Here is a 20,381-nt window from a genome sequence, read left to right as displayed (position 1 = left end):
AAAAATTAATTTGTAAGATAAAATGCGAACCCCCAATAGTTTGGGGGACAAATTATAATTAACCCTATATGAAATAATAGGTGAGAATTAAAATATGTTAGAATTCAATTCCTTTCAATATAAAAAGCATAAAACATGTTGGAGTTGATATCGGACAGCCATAGATTGAAAGCTTTAAAAAGAAGTGATTGATATCAGTATGGCCGATTGTAGTGGAACTTTGAGGAAGCAACATTGGTGATGATGAATTGGTGATGTTGTTTATGAGGGCTTGGAACATAAGTCGATAGTTTTATCTACTGAAAACAGAGTCGAATAATTGAAATTTCAAAATTAATATTACCATACTAACTATTGGTCCGTACGTAAACAATAAAGTCTATATTTTGCTCGCTGCCTTATAGATTTCGGCATTTTTTTATTACATTAGAGAGAATCGAACTCTTACGTATCTTAATACTATACTATGTCTCGAGCTTCTAGATTATATATATCATAACCATGCCATTTTATAAAGTAAAGAGATACAAGAAGTCAAAAACTCAAAGGACCCATTATTAATTATTATGTAACATACTAATATTTGAATATTTAATTAATGACAGAATTTTTCACATCAACAATGCGAATTAAAGACATCCAAAGATGAATGTACAAACAAAAGTAATCCATCCATCAATTGATTTTGCGGCAATTTTGTCGCACTTCTCCTTTGGAGCCTTCCTTAACATCAAGCGTGCTCATTTTCACCATTGCCATCTGAAAATCAAAGAAGAACATGGCTTGGTTGAAGGCATAACCATTCACAATGTTTCTGGTTCTTGCAGTTGCATACAGAGTTTGGTCAGAGAAAAGCACTCCAGCCTTCCTTTGCAGTGCGTTGAAGTAAACATTATCGAAGCTGTTCCTTGTTTGGTCGAAGGGTTGCTCTGCATTATCGCCTGCACTGCATGTTTGGTACAATTGCTTTGCAAAGTCCGCATCTATGTTTGCATCCACAGAATCACTCAATCGGGCTTTGAATGAAGAGCACCTGGCTACACCAAGAGTGTGTGCGCCTACAAAGTACAAAACCAATATTAGCATATGTATTTAGGAATTAGGATGCAAGCTTTAAAGAAAAATAGTGAATAGAACTCATTTAGCAGGTTAATTTCTGCATATATATTTGTGAGAAGACTTAACTGCAACGCAGGCATACCACCTGCTATCCCCTCCCCCCCCTTCTCTCTCTCTCTCTCTCCCATTCTCTCTCTCTCTCTCTCTCTCTCTCTCTCTCTCTCTCTCTCTCTCTCTCTCTCTTTCTGTCTCTCTCTAATTGGGATAACACTTATCCCTATAACAAGGACATGTAAGTTATTCTCTATATTTGTAAGAATTAAAGAGTACAAAATTGTCAATCTAAACAATCAACCATTTCTAGGGTGGGCTTATTAAATGTGTGGTTGAAATTGAAAGTTAAGGACAACATCAACTAGTGGTGTAATGAAGTTTTTTTAAATTTTTCAATATTGGAAGAAATTCCAAGTTCAAATCCCTATTCCCCCAAAATCAAAAGGAAAAAAAAAAAACAAAACAAAAAACAAGGATGGAGCTTGGAGGGCTAGGATGTATTGGGGCCTTGAGAGAGTTGGGATTTAAGGCTTACTTAGGAAACTTTGTTGTGAGTTGGGCCGGACAAAACCAAATGGCCCATATTATAGCTTTGTTTTATTATTTTTTAAAAATTTAAGGAAGAGATAGTCGAACTTGAGATCTATTTAAATATTCAGAAAAAAAATACAACTAGACTAATAACTATTTTTTTTTATTATCAATAATTGGCGTTCATGATATTTGAACTTAGGACCTAGCTTCTCCGATAAAAAGAGTCTGGGTGCCACCATTAAATCAAAAAGTCATTAGCAATCAATAACTAGTTGATGATATAATTTTGTTTTTACTAACAATATAATATGTTAGATATTTTAAAAGAACAAAAATATTTTAAAATTAACTGGTTAGTAAGTTAATACAAACCTAACCACACTGTTGGGCCTACTGCACAATGTAATCTCAAAATTTGAACCATCCATTTTTAGGCCATACTTCAAAAATCATCTCTATAAAAAATCTTCAAAATCAAAAGTTGTTTAGCCATTTAATTATAATAACAATTATTTATATGCTTTTATCGAAAACAGTGATCGTTTATTTATTTAATTACAATTAGATAACTAAATGATTTTTGATGTAGTTGATTTTTTACAATAATGATCTTTGAAGTATGACCTAAAAAATAAACGGTTCAGATTATGAGATTAGTTATGTGGTGAGCCCAAAAGTATGATTAGTTTCATATTAATTTATTAACTAGTTAACTTTAAAGTACTCATAATTAAGAATTACAACATATATATTTACCGGATAGAGCCACCATTTCTTGGACGCTAAATCCATGCTTCCCAAACATTGTAATGAGTGCAGAGGCATTGAAGGTGGGTGGAGGCAGATTGAATGTGTCTAATATTTGAGACCTCCTTCCATCCTTTCTTCCTTTGGGCACATCATATACCGGACCTCCAGCCTGTTTGTAATAAATTATAAAGAATACCCATTAGTGCAAATTAAGGTCTGATTATTGTGCAAAAAATAAAAATTGAATTGGACAAACATTGAAACTTTCAACTGCAAGTTGAGTTTATATATTATGTGGTTACCCAAAAAACTGCATGTGTAGCAGCCATTGCGAGAATATCAGCGCATGAGACAACGCCTGGGCATTGTTTTTCAAGCTGCTCTTTTGCATCATCAATAACTTCATACCCCCGCAAGCTCAAATTTGCAGGGGAGTCCTTCTCTGCTGTGTTGTCTTTTGTTGTATCAAGCAGAACGGACCCATCACAACCCTATTAATCATCAACAATTATACATATATAAGACCATGTTTTAAACCAGAACGCAAAAACACACATGTGTATATATGGTGTGTGTGTGTGTGTGTGTGTGTGTGTGTGAGAGAGAGAGAGAGAGAGAGAGAGAGAGAGAGAGAGAGAGAGAGACCTCTATGAAGCAGTCATGGAAGTGCATTCTGACTAGCCCAGCTGCTAAGGTTGGATCAGCTTGCAAGGCTCTGGTGACTGTATTTTTCACAATCTGATCAGCAAAGGGGCAGCTCATTATGTAATAGCCCATACTCAAACCCTCTGCTCCAAATCTTAAGCCACTCATCACCATTTCCATCAGCAGAAACACACAAAGAAGCTTAGAAATGACCATATTCGATAAATCCAAAGGGGATTTAATATAGAGCTTATATATGGTCAAAACCAATAAAAAGTGAAGTGGAGTACGTGAGAGGAATTAATAACTAGATAGATGATAGAAGGCTCAAGAGAGGAGTTTGGTAGATTAGTGAAGAGTGAAAGAGAAGGCAATGTGTGTATATATAATGCAAACTAATGATTGAACAAAAGTTGCAACCCACAACAAAATGCAAATTAATTAAAAAGATAGGTTGATTGAAGATATTGGTTTTTTATATCATTTATGCACCTAATTAATGTACGATAATTGTAGTTAAATGCAGGTTAATTGCATGTAGGTGGACACGTAACAAATGCACAATTAGCAATAAACAATTAATATATCATCTAAATCATCCACAGATAATCATGTAGTTGACACACATGTACTAGCTAATTCAAGAAAACACAACAAGATTGAGGTTTAAGCATACACTTAAAATATTGTTGAAGTTTTGGATGAATTTTTGGGAAATATGAGTTTGTGGGCTAGCTAGGTGGACCTCTTTGGGATTGAAGTCAAAGGTTAAAATGAAAGTGGGGAGGACTGTAGCTAGCTAGGTATGCATATGTAGCTGGCTTCCATTCTAAAAGGGAGGCTACCTGCTCTCAGTCTCAGAGGCCGTGTCGTTTTGCGAGAAGTGGAGAAACTGATTTGGCAAAAGAGGACCCATTTACGCGTGAAGTTGAACATCTCACAAATGATTGTTATACACACGTTCGATTACATGTGGTGGTGGTACCATTTTAATTCTATGCACATATATATATATATATGTGGAGATGGGGACATACTTTTACTTCAAGTAAAGTGCTATGGCGGTGGTGGAACATGTTTTTTTGTTTCAGATAATGGGTGTCTGTCCAATGGGCGTCTACTGAGTTAACTGGAATAAGGAAAATTCTGCCATCTATAAATTTTATAGAACTCTTATATATTATGTTACACTCAAGTGAAAAGTGATATAAATTCTTTTTTAAAACTTCAATCCAGAAGTAAGAATAGCCTAATTAAAACAAAGCATTATGTGAATATATATATATGACGTGTCGAGGGTCCTAATTTTGTTATTTATATCAAACTTTCAAAATCTCAAAACTCTTATGACATATAAATACATCTTTAACTTTTGGATACAGACACACTTTTCTACTATTGTAGTATAATTTTTTTTATTCTTAGAGTTGTTTGTATGTCATATTTATAGGTATAGAACTCCTACAATAAATAATACTGTAATAGTTTCTTCTATGTTAGTAGCTTAATTAGTAGGACGATACGATGTCACATAATTTGACAATGAAAATTTTTCGTATGTGATCGTGATATGTGACTTTTCTCTAACGGAATGTACATAGAATCTACATTTATATGATGAGACTCACGTATATAGTGAGGGAGAGATCACATAGGACCATCGATGGGAAAATTTACCGTCTCACAATAGCCGAATTCCTCTTGTTTATCGGATAAGATTCCGATTGGGCTTTGGGTTGTCTTTAATTACTGGAACCTATCAGGCTTGTTAAGCTGTCGGGGGCCCTCTGGGCCTTTTAACTCCTTCGGCCCTATACAAGTATGGTTCGACCTTTTACCTTACAGAATTAAAGAACTACTTGCCCAACAAATTTCATTTTTGTATGCGGTAATTATTCCTTTGAAAACCTTAAGGTAATGTGGGGTCTTGCACAAGCTTGCAATTAACCATTGTTGACAGTGCATATCACATAGAAAAAGGAAGTCTTACCTAATTACATTATGTAATGTCGTGGATTTCTATACTTATTAATTACCAATTACTTTGAATTGAATTAATAGTACTCTAATTATTAAACACAAAACAATATATCGTCACAATGGTTAATGGAGATTCATATACCATGTAGCTAGTTAAGAGCAACGTGACATAATTCTAACTTCCCCATTTGTATTCAGATGCATGTTCAACAGTATAATATTTCTCACTACAATATACCAATGGAAGAAGAAATAGATCAATTAATGAACCATTATTGGGAAAAGTAATCTGTACTGAACATTTTGTAATACATAAAACTAAGAAGGAATTTAAAGAATTATTACATGTTAGCAGGTACATAGCTTTAAACTTGGATCTCTGTTACAAAGAAGAAATAAAATGAAACAATTATGAAAACTTATAATCAACAAGGACCATTTCATTAGCTTGAGTCGAGATTTATAAATGGAATGGAGTATTTGGACGCTGAGCAGAATGCTCTTCCTTGTCTGCAATATCTATCAGGCTGCTGATTACAATATCTGCAGCACTTGTTACAACATCTGCCAAGTTCCTACAAAAAATTAAACGGAAAATATGGGACTTCAGTAGAGAACTAAAAAATTATTAGATGTTCACATGTATAACAAAAATAAAATTCATTTAACTTCAACAAGCTGGTCATTAGCATCAAAATATATATATCAACAGAAAATATCACATTTGTCTTGGCCCACATTAATTCCGCATTTCCATCTTAATTCAAATGCATCTTGAGATTGAAATGTAGATATATTTTATATATTAAATACTAGGATAAGTGGGATTAGGGTTTACACTAAAAAAGAAAGAAATAATAGTAGGCTTGAGCTATATATATATACAAATATATTCATCTTGAGTCCGAATTCTTAATTTGTTGATCTCTTTTGGGGTTGATATTTGCTTATATCTAAAATTGTTTTGTTTTAAACATTCATGAATTATTGTTTAAATATATATTCTTAAACTTAGAAATAATACAGTTTTGGGTATAAACACAAGATGAACAACAATAAAAAAAATAAATCAGAAAATACGATGATCCTATTTCTTGGTCTTACCCTTTTGAGGAGTTGAACGTCAGCCCTACAGTGTTCTTGGCCTCTTCAAGAGCAGACCGAAATGTCCGAAGCTTCTCCAGCGGACACTTCCCATCGTCCACGACACGAAGTTGAGAGGGCTTAACGTCGCAGAAGATCGGAATCACCTTCTTCTTGGACTCCATGATAAGCGCCAGTTCGTGAAGGCAAAAGTAGGAGTCACAATAGCGCGGTGAAAAAAAAGCAACCCCAACTTTGCAACCCCTTATGGCACTGTCAATTTTATCAAACAGTTTGTCTCCAGGTTTCATGGTCCTGTTGTCCAAGAAAGGGCGCAGGTTGAACCTGCAAAGATGGTCGTAGAGCAGAGACACTATTGTTCGCTTTGTGTCTACCCCTCTGTGGTTGAGGAACACATCACAGTTGGGTTTGATAGCCAATTGGGTTTGGTTTTGGTGGCTGTAAAGGTAGCGTTGGAAGCTAATGGCTGATGAACGATGCATGGTTTTTCTAATTAATTAAGAGCTATAGCCCTAGTTTTCTCTTTTTGGTGGTGTCTTGTATTAATTGTACTTTCATTTATTTGCATGCATAGCTAGCTAGCTTTAAATAGAACAACTGAATCTTCCATTTTTTTTCTTCATTTTTTTTCTTAAACTCATATGAATAGCTTCTAGCTAGTTTTGATTTTGACAGATATTATCGTGGTATGCATGTCAAAATTATTTAAATAACAGAAATTTTGACCAGCATTATTAAGCAAATGGGTTATGGCCGAAATTAAGACCCTTCAAACACGTACGTTGATGAGGGTCTCCTTCTCGCAGTGTGAATGCTGCCTCCACTGCTGTACGTAATGTATAAATATCACAGGGGGACATGTTTTGGACGAAAATATATGTTCAAGTTTTTGATTTTCAACCTTAATATGGAGGACCAAATATAAAATGCATGCCTGTGGAATAAAACTAATTAATCAGCGCATGCCTAGTTCGCAGGTGCTAGCTAGCTATCTCCAAGTAACTTCTTGCCTGTACTTGATTTTTATATTTAATAAAAACACAGCAATAAAAATTAACATATATGTACTTTATTACAAATTATATACACAAACCATCAAAAGGGTTTCTTTGACTGTACGTTTGACCGATATTCATAGACTACTATAGTCACAAAATATATATGTGGTCTCCTTGCATATTCCCCGTTGTGAGGCATTCCACTGCAAAATGAAATTATTTCCATTGACATCATTTTAATTAGCTCTAGCTAGGCAGTTTCTAGCTAGTTAGTTTCTAGCTAGTTAGTACGTGTACATTAATGGTTTCTTGTAGGTGTACGTGGTAGACGTATAACAGATGGTTAGAAGAAGAAAAACTTTCTTGAACGGTCCTATATGCTCATTAATTAATTGTGCCTATTTCTCTCATCGACTTGGCCGGTAGATATCCAAATTTGTTGATTGAAATACATGCTATGATTAACAATAAACAAGTCATGTAATAAAAGAAATACACATAAAATATATAAAATTGTCCATGAAAATTTTACTCAAAACTTATTTTTAACCATATTTAACATTGAATTGCCCATCTCGTAGGTGTAGGTGTGGTGTACCATATATTTAATTAAGACATTTTATTATTAATTTTTAGTGTCACTGTTTTCCCATCCCTTGAAGCTAGCTTTGACAGACCAAAAAAGAAAGAAAAAGCTAGCTTTGTCTCATGATGTAGGTCAACAGAAACCCAAGCTAGGTAGTTCCATATATACTCTCGTTTTAGGACCTTAGATTACAACTTTTTGTTTGATACGTATAAACGTGTTGGTTTTCTTCTCTAGTCCCATCTGGTCAACATCGTCAATTCGGTCACTATGTTGGGGAAATTTCGTAATTCTTATTGATTTCCAAATAACAAAAATAATAATATTAAGGTAAATCAAATAATTAAAAAACAAAATAAAGAAAATTTGGAAAACTTATTGGATTGTGTGGTCAAGTCAAACGACTAACCTAAAAAGAGTAAAAGAGAGAACTCACAATAGGGACTTGGAAATCACTGTAAGAAATGGTCCACACCAGGGAGGCTCCGGACCTTGATGGGCCACTACTAGCTTGTGTTGGACTTAGGTGAGAGGGCCCATCCCTTTTGGGCTTTGGTTAGATGGGTGGATCGCAGCCCGTCTGAGGTATTACCCGAACCAATGATGGCATATGGATTCTTTTTTTGGCCATATATGGATGCATGGCATACGGATTCAAAATACTAAAAACAAAAGTAATGCATGATATAGTAATTGAAAACAAGATTTACATGATATAGTAATTGAAAACAAAAGTAATGCATGCATGGCACAAGTTAATTACCCCATAGCACAAGATCATATACTTGGATCTGTTTTAATGCTCATGCATGCTCACATGCATGTACAGTCAACCTTTACAAAACAGCTCCAGTTTTACATTATTTGGAATCATCTATTTCTAGTTTAATTTCGAATTCCAGGCACATGGGTACAAGCATAAAATCAAAATAAAAAAATAAAAAAAAACAAAACCAAATATAAACAAACAATGGGGGTTTTGCTTATTGTTTATGTCTCAGACTCCAGAGCAGAGGGTATCCAAGGCTGTGATACTCAGAACCAACATTCACATAGCAATAGGGATATATAATGCATGTGGCAGTGGAAATGGAGGTTTTGGCTTGTCCTCTGGTGGTGGTGGTGGTTAGGATTTCATATCAATGCTAAATTACAAAATACAAAAGAAAACAGCAAATGGACCCAGTAATGTTAGTACTGTTTTTAGATTGGTGCTTGGTCCTCTTCATAATAGACAAAATGTCATAATGTATCCAGCTAATGTAAGGTGGATTGTTGTTTCATAATACCTTTATGTCTAACCATATCCACATATTGTAACATAAGCTTATTTCTTTTAAAACAGTTGGTACTTAAACCAGTGGAAATAAATGAAGACTTTGCTTGCTTTTCTGCTGGTCCCAATTTCTAAGAAAAATCTTGTGCGGAACAGGCACAAATATAGTGTGAAGTCCATAAAAAATTGTGGGTCCTACACCACTCGACGTCAAAACCCATGAATTTTTCACTAATTTCAATTTTCAAGTAAAGAAAACTTCTCTATCACGATTATATATTTTATATTTTTATTTCTGATTTAGTATATATTTAAGGTTCAATTACAAATGCAAAAGGATATTTTAAATTAGTCCATAAATAAAAAAATATTTCAAATTAATACACTAACTAATAAAAAACTACAAAATAACACATTTATTATGAATTCCGTTAAGAAAGACAATTAAATGTCATTTTGGACAACAATGACGTGAATTTTTTAAATAATGTAGACACCAAATTTGCTATACATAGATTTATAATGTCATATTGATAAAAAAAAAAACTACAAAAACTTTTAAACCCTTAAACTTGTTATCATTAATCCATATGGTGTAAATTTAGTGTTTACATTATTTAAAAAATTCATATTAGCACTGTCTATACTAGCATTTAACGTCCTTACTGACAAAATTTGTAACGTATGTGCTATTTTGTAACTCTTTATTAGTTAGTGTACTAATTTGAAACATTTTTTTGTTTATAAACCAATCTAAAATACCCCTCATAGTTGGTGGGTGTATTTTGTAATTGAAACTATATTTAATTTTATCTAAGTTTTTTGCTTCGCCTTATGTGTACCGTGTACGTACTTATTAGGTTCCAGTGTTCCACACAAAATCATTTACAAGCAGCTTTTAATTTTGTGTTTATATAACAAGGAGAATTGAACCTAGAATCTACCATTCGTCCCACTCCACTCAAGCCACTTGTGCTAAGGCTCATTAAATTAAACCCTAATTAAATTGTTTATATAAGATGGTTATTGATACCAAAACCGTTTAGTTAATAATAAGCCACTTCCTGGCAAAAATAATAATAATAATAAGCCACTAAAGTGTGGTGGCTATACTTTACTATTAAATTACTTAGAAAATGGAGTACTCCCAATAAAACAAGTATTTCATAAATGCCTGTAGTGTAGTTGGGGAATATTAATGCACAAAGAACCCATCAATTCCTTCCATTTAAATTATTAAGTTGGATGTTACTTCATAATTTTCTTCCAAATCATCAAAGGTATCTTAAATTTTGGAGCTATCTATATTCAAAGAAATTATTTGAAAATGGATAAGAAAAGGCGTTGGGTGATCATTGTGACTAATAATTTGTTGGATATGATCTTATTATCATATGTATATATATAAACAGCTGTAGGAATCGGCCCACGATGATTGAAATCCAATTATTGCGCGCACCATCTTTAATTATGAAACTTAAGGTTGAATATTAGAAATTACAAGTACATTTATGAAAGCAAGTTGTTAGCTGGTTTGAAACTGTGTCCCCAACTCAGATTTTAAAAGAGTTTAATGGATTTTAAAATCCATAGAATTTATCAAAATCCAAAAGAATTTGGTGGAATTCTCATGGAATTTGTTATGTGTAAAAAATGCATTCAAATCCATTAAAATCCATTAAAATCCATTAAAATCCATTAAAATCCTTCACTTAATGAAATCCATGACTTTTTGAGGACACCTGGATTTCATTGGAATCCATTAAAATCTGAGTTGGGGACACCTAAATTTTATTGGAATCCATTAAAATCTAAGTTGGAGACACCTAGATTTCATTGGACTTTTAAAATCCAATGAAATCTAAGTTGGGGACACCCCCAAGTACAAATCATCATAATTATCCAACATATATATATTAGCCTATTAGGTGACCCTAAGTAGCATCTTCTAAATTAATATGAGTCCAATTCAAGCATTTTTTTTTGCCATGAGAGTCCAATTCAAGCATAAATAACATAACAAGTGATAAGTGGGAAAGTAATTAATAAGAGACATCTATTTATGATACAAACATTTTATGTTATGTGTCTAAATTTAATAGTGAAAAATTATACCTTAATAGGAGAAAATGAAACTTTTTAATATCCAATTGGTTAAAAATGTGTGTATCATATGTAGTATCTGCATAATCTATTTTCTCCTAGAATTAATTAAAATCTTATACCATGATAGAGAATCATTGTACCTCAAAATTCAAACTATCAAAATATTATCAACAATATTAATCAAGTTATCAATAACTATTGTAGAGATGATGCATGCATGATACACAACCCAGTTGAAATAATATAAATAGCTAGCATTATCCAATAATAAATAAAGCAGTTCCTCCACCTACGTTTTAAGCCGTACAATCCCTAACATTTACAAATGAACAAGGCTCAGAAGAGAACTATTTTAATAAACTGTGGTTGAATGGATAAGACCACAAGATTAGGTTTATAAGGAAAAGACAAAGAGAAATAGAGAATTAATGTATAGTTGGAGATTGAATGGTTTGGAATTTGGATTGGGGTAAGCTTTTCATTTTGCGGTTGGTGCTTGACAGTCATGTTATGATTCCTTGCCACTCCATCACTCAATTTGACTTCAAGTCTTCAAGATAGTAAAGCAAAACCCATAGCTTTTTTCTCACACTCACGCACACTGTCACAAATCCAACATGAATGTGCGAGGGGACCCTCTTCCTCTATGTTTCTAACTGCTCTTATTAAAAAAAAAAACTTGGTAGAGAGAAACAAAGCTACAGTAATAATTTCTCAAATGATCAAGCCCTAAGTAGACTTCTTAACCACTGGTCCTTCTTTATTTTCTCTTTTAATATTATTGATAATCACATTCTTTTGTTGAGCATTTCGTACTTTTTTTTTTAATTTCATATTTAGATTTCTTTTAAGAATCATTCTTAAAAAAGTTAATCAAATTAAAAACTGTTTTGATTATTAGATTTCAAATCAATTATAAGATGTTCACATTTTTCTTAAAATATATCACATAAATTTTTTTATACAAAAATAGGATAGAAATTGTATCCTAACACATACAGAATTTGAATATCGTGAGATTTGTAATACACATAATTTAAAATAATGTGACAGTTTAGATTGAAAGAAAGAACATTGGTTACCTGGGTAGTAGTGGTAGTACAAGTACTTATTGGCTTATTGCACACTATATAAGTCTATAAATATTGCATGGCAAGTCCAGATTATTTATTATAGAATGGAAATATTTTAATATAAAATCTCCATTCCCAGCTATATCACTGCTTGGGTACTCAGGACCATCAATCCTATGTAATTTATATGACGTGGAAATTGGGGAAATTTTATTAAGTGACAATTATAATTTCTGAAAACCTTCTGGGCTGAAATTTTCCACTTTTGATGGTGGTGGGCTATTCAAAGTGGCAACGGATGATAATCAAGACAATAGTTGAGTAATTTTCCACTTGATCACATCTTGACCGTCAGCTAAGTAATTCTGTCTAAAAATTGGCTAAATAATTATAAATTTTTGACGGATTGATTAAAAAAAAAAAAGTTATAAGACATTAACATGAATACTTTATGAAAATTGTTAGATATTGGAAGGGGGATATCGAACACCTTAGATTCACTCATCTTCTTCTCCCGTGAAAGCAATGTGTGGAAGAGTGAGAAGCGTGAGATAGATGGCTTCTGTCGGCACTAATCGTCACGTGGGACCCACCCCACATTCACAAACAATCTAAAAGTGCCTCTCGGACTCTCCCAAACTTCCCCATGTGATCTGCTTCTCAGCTTCATCACCTCCTGCTGGCACTCTCTCTTTCTCTCTTTTCATGTGTAACCAACCCTTCACAGAAAACTCTGTGACCCAGAGCTCCATACCCATGTTCAAGCTCACATTACCATTTATGAACCTCTAAACCAACCTCTCTCTCTCTCTCTCAAACACAATGGACTCTCGGACTCGTCTTGATCATGTTCTCTTCCAACTCACTCCAACCAGAACAAGGTACCCTTTTTTTGCTCAAACACACAGACACATGCTTTCATTAGGTTCGTGTTGGTGTATGCAATTAAACATTATCTGGGTTTTTGCTAACATTGAGTTTTGTGTCAATATTTGTGTCAAAGATGTGAGCTTGTGATATTTGCTGCTGGTGGTGCTAGTGAGAAATTGGCTTCTGGGCTTCTGGAACCATTTCTTACACACCTGAAATGTGCCAAGGATCAGATTTCCAAAGGAGGCTACTCCATCACTCTTCGGCCTTCGGGCTCAGCTGCCTCCTGGTTCACCAAAGCCACTCTGCAAAGGTAGTAATTATGTGCTGAATGTATGTGTTTGTTTGTTTGTTTTTTGCTTCTCAGGGTCTCAGCTTAGCTAAGGTTAGACATTGTTGATCCAAGCTTCAATGGGTTACTAGAATTCTAGCATAATTGAGTGAGAATTTCTCAATTATTTGACCAAGTTTGGATCTGGGCTTGGACCCAGGACTTTAAATTTGCAAGAAGAACTTGTTTATTTGTGGAAAGAAGCTCCTATATTGTAATTAATTTAATAGAAAAGCCTGGTCGTAATTGAGATAACCAAAAACTTTGAAACAGAGCTTTCTACAACTTGGAATTGGAGAGGTCAGAGGACACTTGGATTTGATGTAAATTTGTGATCTTTAGCTTGTTATATAACTTATATGTTGCAGATTTCGTGATGTTATGAAGTGTGAATTGTGAATTGTTGATAAATTGGGTAACTGGTGTCATTGTATTGATGTACATGCAACAGGTTTGTGAGATTTGTTAGCACACCAGAAGTTCTTGAGAGATTCGTGACTATTGAGAGAGAGATTGTGCAGATTGAGAATTCGATTCAATCAAGTGAACTCACAGAGGCAGAAGGTGTACTTTGGAGATACTTAATCATACTTGATCTCTTCTTATATATTCTTCAATTCATTTACCTACGGATTGCATCTCCATTGTTTCTTTTCTTGTGGGTGGGGGGGAGTGGGTGGTGAAAGCTTCACCAGTTATTAGGATATAAATGGTGATGCCTAATAGATTTTTTTTTTTTTTGGAAAAATCTCATTTGAATCCTTAAAATAAAAGCATGCATTTGCTACAATGATTGATAAAATATGAGTTATTAGTCTCTTTCGTAAGGCTGCTTCACCGTGACATAAAGGTTGCAGATTTAAAATAGGAAGCAGCCTCTCCACAAGCAGGGGTAGGGCTGCTTACATCTGAACCTCCCCGAACCTGAAAAGGCGGGAGACTCGTGCATGAACCACCCTTTTCTCTTTATTACTTTAACTGCTACAATTGAAAAAATTTATCTTCTAACTTTTAGTTCCTTAAAACGTGTCCACAGCTGATGGGAATCACAATAAGTCAACTGCCATCAAGGTATGTATAGTTTGACAGTTTTAAGTGAAATAACAATGATGTTTCTTTTTGAAGCTCTCACCAATATACTGAACTTGTTTATTGTGTGATGGTGCATTAGCCAAACAGTGAATCCAATGAAACCATTGATGCTGTGCCAGAAGAGAATTCCAAGTAACTTATCTGGATTTTCAATTGCTCATATGTGATTATTATACATACTTGGTTACAACATATTGCATTTTCATGCATTGATTATTCAGTTGCGGTTGATGAACAGGATTCGTCTTCAACGTGTTTTGGAAACCCGAAAGGTCGTACTCTGCAAAGAGCAAGCGATGGCTTATGCTCGTGCTTTAGTTTCTGGATTTGAACTGGACTATATAGACGATCTTATATCTTTTTCTGATGCTTTTGGAGCTTCACGTTTAAGGTATGAAAAACTGACTTGACTTGCACTTGTTGCCATATTCCATACAGTTTTTGAACGTGAGCCTCTTAGCCTCTTAAAGATTAAAGAAAATTTAGGACACTGAATGTTAAAAACATATCCAGATCTCCTCGTCCAGGACCACACTTTAGTGGAATCAATAGTGGATAATGACTATTAAGTGCCTTTATCCTCATTTCAAATTTAATACAATAAATTTTTTTTGCTCTTTCAAAATTATCTTTCTTCTTTTTGCCCGTTTGGAGGTTCAGTCGGAGTAAATCTTTATTAAAGGATGTATGTGTTTGGTTATTTTAGGGAAGCATGCATAAATTTCATAAATCTATACAAGCAAAAGAACGAAGATAGGCTTTGGATGGAAGAAATAGCAGCAATGCAGGCATGCTCTCAGCCAGAACTGCCATACTTGGGAACTTCAGGAATCATTCTTGCTGGAGAAGATAATGACCACAGCCAGAATCTCATGATAAATGTTAACCAAAGTATTCTCTCTATTGGGAAGAATGGCTCACTAGACACGTCAGTGTCTGAGTCAACAAGTCATGGAAGTCTGGACGCGAACCAAGGTATGATTGAACATCCATGAGTCTTTCTGGTTTCTACCTATAATTTGACTGTGATCTACTTTGCTCAAAAAGTTCTTCTGGTTTTAAAAATGACAATCCAAAGACTCTGATCATCTTCATTTTCCTTTCACATCTATACAATCTGATGAGAGTAGACAGTAATTCATTGATGTCAAGAATAAAGGCTGCTGTAAACCGAGCTTCTATCTCCAACAACCTCTTCTTGTGTCTTGTGCAGATACTAGCTTGCCAACATCGGGTAAGATGTCATCAACGGATGGGAAAGCTCAAGTACCAAACCCATGGCCAAACCATCTTCCTCAGTACATGCACAATTTTCAAGGTCCTGTATTTCAACAAATGCACCCCTATCAAGGTTACCTTTTTCCTGGTATGCAGGTTCCGCCATATTATCCAGGAAATATGAAATGGCCTCCAAATGGGGATGAATCTGGTCCTATTTTTGATCAGGAATCTGATGTTCGTAGGAATCCTAAATCTTACAGGAACAAAAAGAAACATTCTCATGGAAAAGTACAGGAAACTTCAGAACAAGATGGATCCAATGAAAACAGTGGCTCTAGTTATGAGAGTGAATCTGATGATCATATGCAGCATGGAAAAAAGTACTCTGGAACAGAGCAACTGCATAGGACAAAGAACGGGAGGAAGTCCTCAAGAAAGGTTGTTATCCGCAATATCAATTACATAACATCTAAGAGGGATGGAGATTTAGGAAGTGAGTCTGAGGGAAGTTCATCAGATGAGGATGGATTCATTGATGGGAAATCTCTTAAACAGCAGGTAGAGGAAGCTGTTGGGTCATTGGAGAAGAGACATAAATCAACCTCACGTCGTCATAGAAAACAAGGTGAGATCAAGTTCCCTGGCATTGTAGGTGATGCAAATGGTGCTGCTGATCAGGAAACTGAGAATGTAGTTGCAAATAATTATGGGGCAGAAAAACAAAATGACAACTGGAATGCTTTCCAGGACCTTCTCATGAGGGACAAGGATTCAAGTTCTTTTGGTACAGAACCACACAATGTACAGGTTGAGGAGGAATATTTTTCAAGTAAGAACTCTGGTGAAGGAAGATCATTTGCATTTAACCAGGGACATAAGGAAGTGACAAGGAAACAAGTAGATTCAAGTGAATTTGTTTTGGTGACTGAGCGGGATCCAGCTAATGAGAGTAAAACTCACGTTGAATACGTCGATGGTGGCGAGAATGTTGCCCGGATTGCCAAGAAAAAAGATAGCACATATGAGGATTTATTATTGTCTAAGAGAATTGAAGAACCAGGGAACAATTCTCATGATACCCTACCTGATTGTGCCAATGAATCTTACATAACCAAATGTCCAAATGAAGGGGATTGGTTCATCAACCAAACAGATATATCAGCAAATCAGGATGCCAACAATGATCTGAAACTGTTTGATGGTGTTTATGCTTCATCATCATTAGCTATTGACAGCATTCATGCTGAGAAAAATAAGAGAGATGTTTTAGTGGATGACTCTTTCATGGTTCAAGACCGATATGATCAATCTGATTCTCAGTTCAGGACAGATATGAGCATCGTTCCAGAAATCATTGGAGCTACTCAATATGAATATGGCAAGCCAGAGATTTCAAATGATAAGCCTGAAGCCCTTAGCTTCCATGAACCAGATGACCTTTACATGGTGCTTGATCGTGGTTCAGCTGTGGAGCATGCTGTGGCACCATGGGATCCAGAAATGGATTATGAAAATAATGCTTCATCACATGAAGCCACTGAAACGACTGATTGTGTTGATGTTAAGCAGCCTTCTAATGGTAAGGGCAGGAATGGTAAAACCAATGGAATTCCTAGAGGAAAAGGTCCAACCAAAGAAGCAAGGTCTAAAGTTCTAAATCGATCTTTGGGGAAAAGCAAATCTGATATCATGTCAAGAAGCAAGAAACCTGCTTCTGTAAGCAAAAGCACAATCCCGAAGAGTAAATTTGAAAGGGTATGTAACCAATATTTATGTTGTAAGTTGTTACTAACATAATTAGAGTATTGCACATATAATTTTCAGTTTTTGTTGAGTTTTTGAAGGATTTAGAGTCATTTCATTGTTTGCATCTGATTTTTCCTAATATCATTTAAACGATTTTTTTGTCTCTTTTTATCAGAAAATTTTTAGAGGTTTATTATTTATATAACGCCGATATGTTGTTGAACTTTCTGTTTTATGCTACCCAAACCAAATGGAATTATATCTTTGCCTTAGATATCATAAGACTAGTTTTTTTTTACCATAATATTCCTCTCACCCTTCATTTTGCTGGTTTTATTCATTTTCTCTTCCAATAATTATTAGGAGGAAGAACAGAGAAAGAAAATGGAGGAGTTAGTAATTGAACGCCAGAAGAGAATTACTGAAAGGAGTGGTTCTAATACGGCAACATCTAAGAAGGCCCCAGCAGAAAATAAACCTGCCAAAACAGCTATGGCTAACACAAAGAATGAGAAGCTTAAAATTCAATCCCCAAGCCAAGAAACCAAGAAAGCAGATAAGCCTGTCCTGCGGAGTTCCACCATTGAACGCCTTGCAACTGCGCGCGTTACTGATAAGTTGTCAACAACTTTGCCGAATTCTGGCCAACCCAAAAAACAAACCATCAAGGCAAATGGTGTAGTTGCAACTACGTCATCACAGAAGGCAATTGGTGCTTTGAATAAGAAACCGAGTCCAAACAGAACCAAACCTTCAGATGCAAAAGACAACCTGAAGAATTCAAATCAGTTAATTTCGTCTGATTCTGATGTCCAGGTACAGGTTTGCATAGAAGCCACAGAAGCACTGCCAATTGAGTCAGCAGCTGCACCTGCAACTCAACCCACTAATGCCATCAATGATTTGGAAGAGGCTAAGGAACTCCATAGTACATCTTCCATAGAAAAAAATGAGGGAAATTTGATGTTACAAAGAGAGGCCTTGGATAATGGAAGCTGCAATGGGTATTCAGCCAATTTGGATTCATCTGTGCCTATTGAACATAACTCTGCACAACTGGATCAGTTTACAGGTGATGCTGAAGAATTACCCAAGGAATCTCCAGTTCTTAATGAAGACAAAAGAAACTATATTCCTGAAGGGAGTGTACATCTTCCTATTCTGGGATCACCTAACAAATCTTCCATTGTTTCAGCTGTGAGCATTGAAGAAAATGGTGCAACAAATAATGGTTTTCCAGTCTCTCATGAGATTTCTGAGATAGAAATCTCTACTCCCCCAAGTAATGAAACACTCTCAGAACAACTCCAATCCAGGAAGAAATGGAACAGTGATGAAAACTCTCCTAAAGCTGCCAAAGGGCTTAGGAAGCTTCTTTTGTTTGGACGGAAGAGCCGAAACTCTGCTGTCAATTGATATTGTGGAGCTTAGTTAATTCATTGTTAGCAGAAATACTTATGCAGATTGCATTGGTTTCTGGGTTGTTCAAGTCCAATGGATGGACCTACAATTTGAATTGCTTGATAATGCAGCTGATGCGTGCCTTATGGCTGTCAAGTGGAATAACCTAGATGGCTCTCATTCACAATAAGGCGAAGGGTGTTGCAGCCACACAAGGAGAGCACTGTAAGTTAAGTATTTTTGGTATATCCTTGGAAGATAAAAACAAGGCCATTTGTTTATTTGATACCACTTGTGCATTTGCATTGATAGACAGTACGAGTTTATTTATGTATATCTTGTAATTTTCTTTTATCAAAATCTGTTTTGTATGTGTAAGAAAGCAGACATCCTTGTACCTTTGTTAATCAGCGAGTATATAATGTTTATAAAAAGAATCTGTAGTGGCATGATTGAATTTTATTCATGGGGTTGGATTTTCTTTTTTCGGTAGAACTGGTTTGGGTTGTATATGATCACGGAAGCTTTGACAGTTCTGAGTCTTCTGACTCATTTGTTCATGAAAGAACACGAGACAAGGATAATGTGAAGAAATACTCTGATATGTCAAATGGAATTTGTTACTTATGATTTCTGTTTTCTGTTTGTTGATAGTAAACCAATTAGATTTCTTCTATAATGAGCCACTGGATTGCCAAGATTTTAAATTAAATATTATTCTGTTATGCGACAAAATGGTCACAAAATACTAATCTGTATCATTCACCCAATTCCACAACCTAAAATAAACTTCATTAAGACCTAACATTTATGAGATTTTAATCAAATCCCACTTCTACATCATTCTCTAAAGTGTCAGAAAAAATGACGGGCTTTTATGTTGCCTATACTCTACCTTGAGACAATGAAGTTTGGCCACTACATCATCATATTCCGGAAGCTTGGGGTGGACATGGCTTGAGCAAGGAGAGCTTCCCTTTGGCATTTTATGTTCATCACCGAAACCATTGAACGAATGGCGACCCTTCAACAACATCTTGGAACGACCTTTGTTCACAGTATCCCAAGGGGAGGAACAGTCATGCCGAATTTCAGATGGAACCATTTTCCCATTTGAGATTTTTCCAGGTAAATTAGTCATGGCATGTGTCTTAGAGCTTGCTTTTCCATCCCATGAGTCAATATTTATGTGCATGTTTCCGTTTTTGCAATGATCTTGAGTTGCATTTTTCTTAGTTTTTGTTGGGCCACCTAAACCATGATCAGTACCATTCGAGCCAATTTGAGAATGGGATGGAGTAGCCGCTGTAAGCTTACTGTTTGACAGCGAACAAACTATCCCACTTTTCCTCTCTGTCTCCAGTTTTGGAACTTGTATTCGAATCCCATCAGCTTTCTGCTCATACTTGAAATTTTTGTCTGAGAAAGAGTAATTCTGAACCATGCATCAGGAAAAGAACTCGTAAGCTTAGGGAGTTTTATCAAATTATATGTCAAATACATTAGAAAACATAAAAAGAATCCAAGATATAATGTATAAAAATAATGCTGCAAC

At 35.1% G+C, this 20,381-nt stretch overlaps 3 protein-coding genes across 3 annotated transcripts; 1 reads left to right on the top strand and 2 right to left on the bottom strand.

Moving 5' to 3' along the window:
• Positions 1-412: 412 nt before the first annotated feature.
• LOC147298077 (Peroxidase superfamily protein) lies at positions 413-3,608 on the bottom strand. Its single transcript, XM_086249452.1, has 4 exons — positions 3,043-3,608; positions 2,700-2,888; positions 2,404-2,566; positions 413-1,058 (listed from the first exon to the last, which is right to left on the bottom strand). The coding sequence occupies exons 1-4, from the start codon at positions 3,256-3,258 to the stop codon at positions 676-678; spliced, it is 951 nt and encodes a 316-aa protein (XP_086105578.1). The 5' UTR covers positions 3,259-3,608; the 3' UTR covers positions 413-675.
• Positions 3,609-5,482: 1,874 nt separating this feature from the next.
• On the bottom strand, positions 5,483-6,608 carry LOC147298076 (putative 2' cyclic ADP-D-ribose synthase BdTIR). The gene is made up of 2 exons (XM_086229904.1): positions 6,127-6,608; positions 5,483-5,597 (listed from the first exon to the last, which is right to left on the bottom strand). The coding sequence occupies exons 1-2, from the start codon at positions 6,606-6,608 to the stop codon at positions 5,483-5,485; spliced, it is 597 nt and encodes a 198-aa protein (XP_086086030.1).
• A 6,214-nt stretch (positions 6,609-12,822) lies between these two features.
• On the top strand, positions 12,823-19,464 carry CIP7 (COP1-interacting protein 7). Its single transcript, XM_086247832.1, has 9 exons — positions 12,823-13,046; positions 13,169-13,348; positions 13,818-13,930; positions 14,403-14,437; positions 14,538-14,590; positions 14,697-14,849; positions 15,165-15,433; positions 15,672-17,434; positions 17,789-19,464. Exons 1-9 carry the CDS (start codon positions 12,988-12,990, stop codon positions 18,839-18,841), a joined length of 3,678 nt encoding a protein of 1,225 aa, XP_086103958.1. The 5' UTR covers positions 12,823-12,987; the 3' UTR covers positions 18,842-19,464.
• The last annotated feature ends 917 nt before the right edge of the window (positions 19,465-20,381 follow it).

This window comes from Dryas octopetala, chromosome 1 (assembly GCF_963921425.1).
Source record: "Dryas octopetala chromosome 1, drDryOcto1.1, whole genome shotgun sequence".
Taxonomy (NCBI): Eukaryota; Viridiplantae; Streptophyta; class Magnoliopsida; order Rosales; family Rosaceae; genus Dryas; species Dryas octopetala.
The sequence above is the reverse complement of the archived record's forward strand: the minus strand, read 5'-3'. Positions and strand labels throughout refer to the sequence as shown.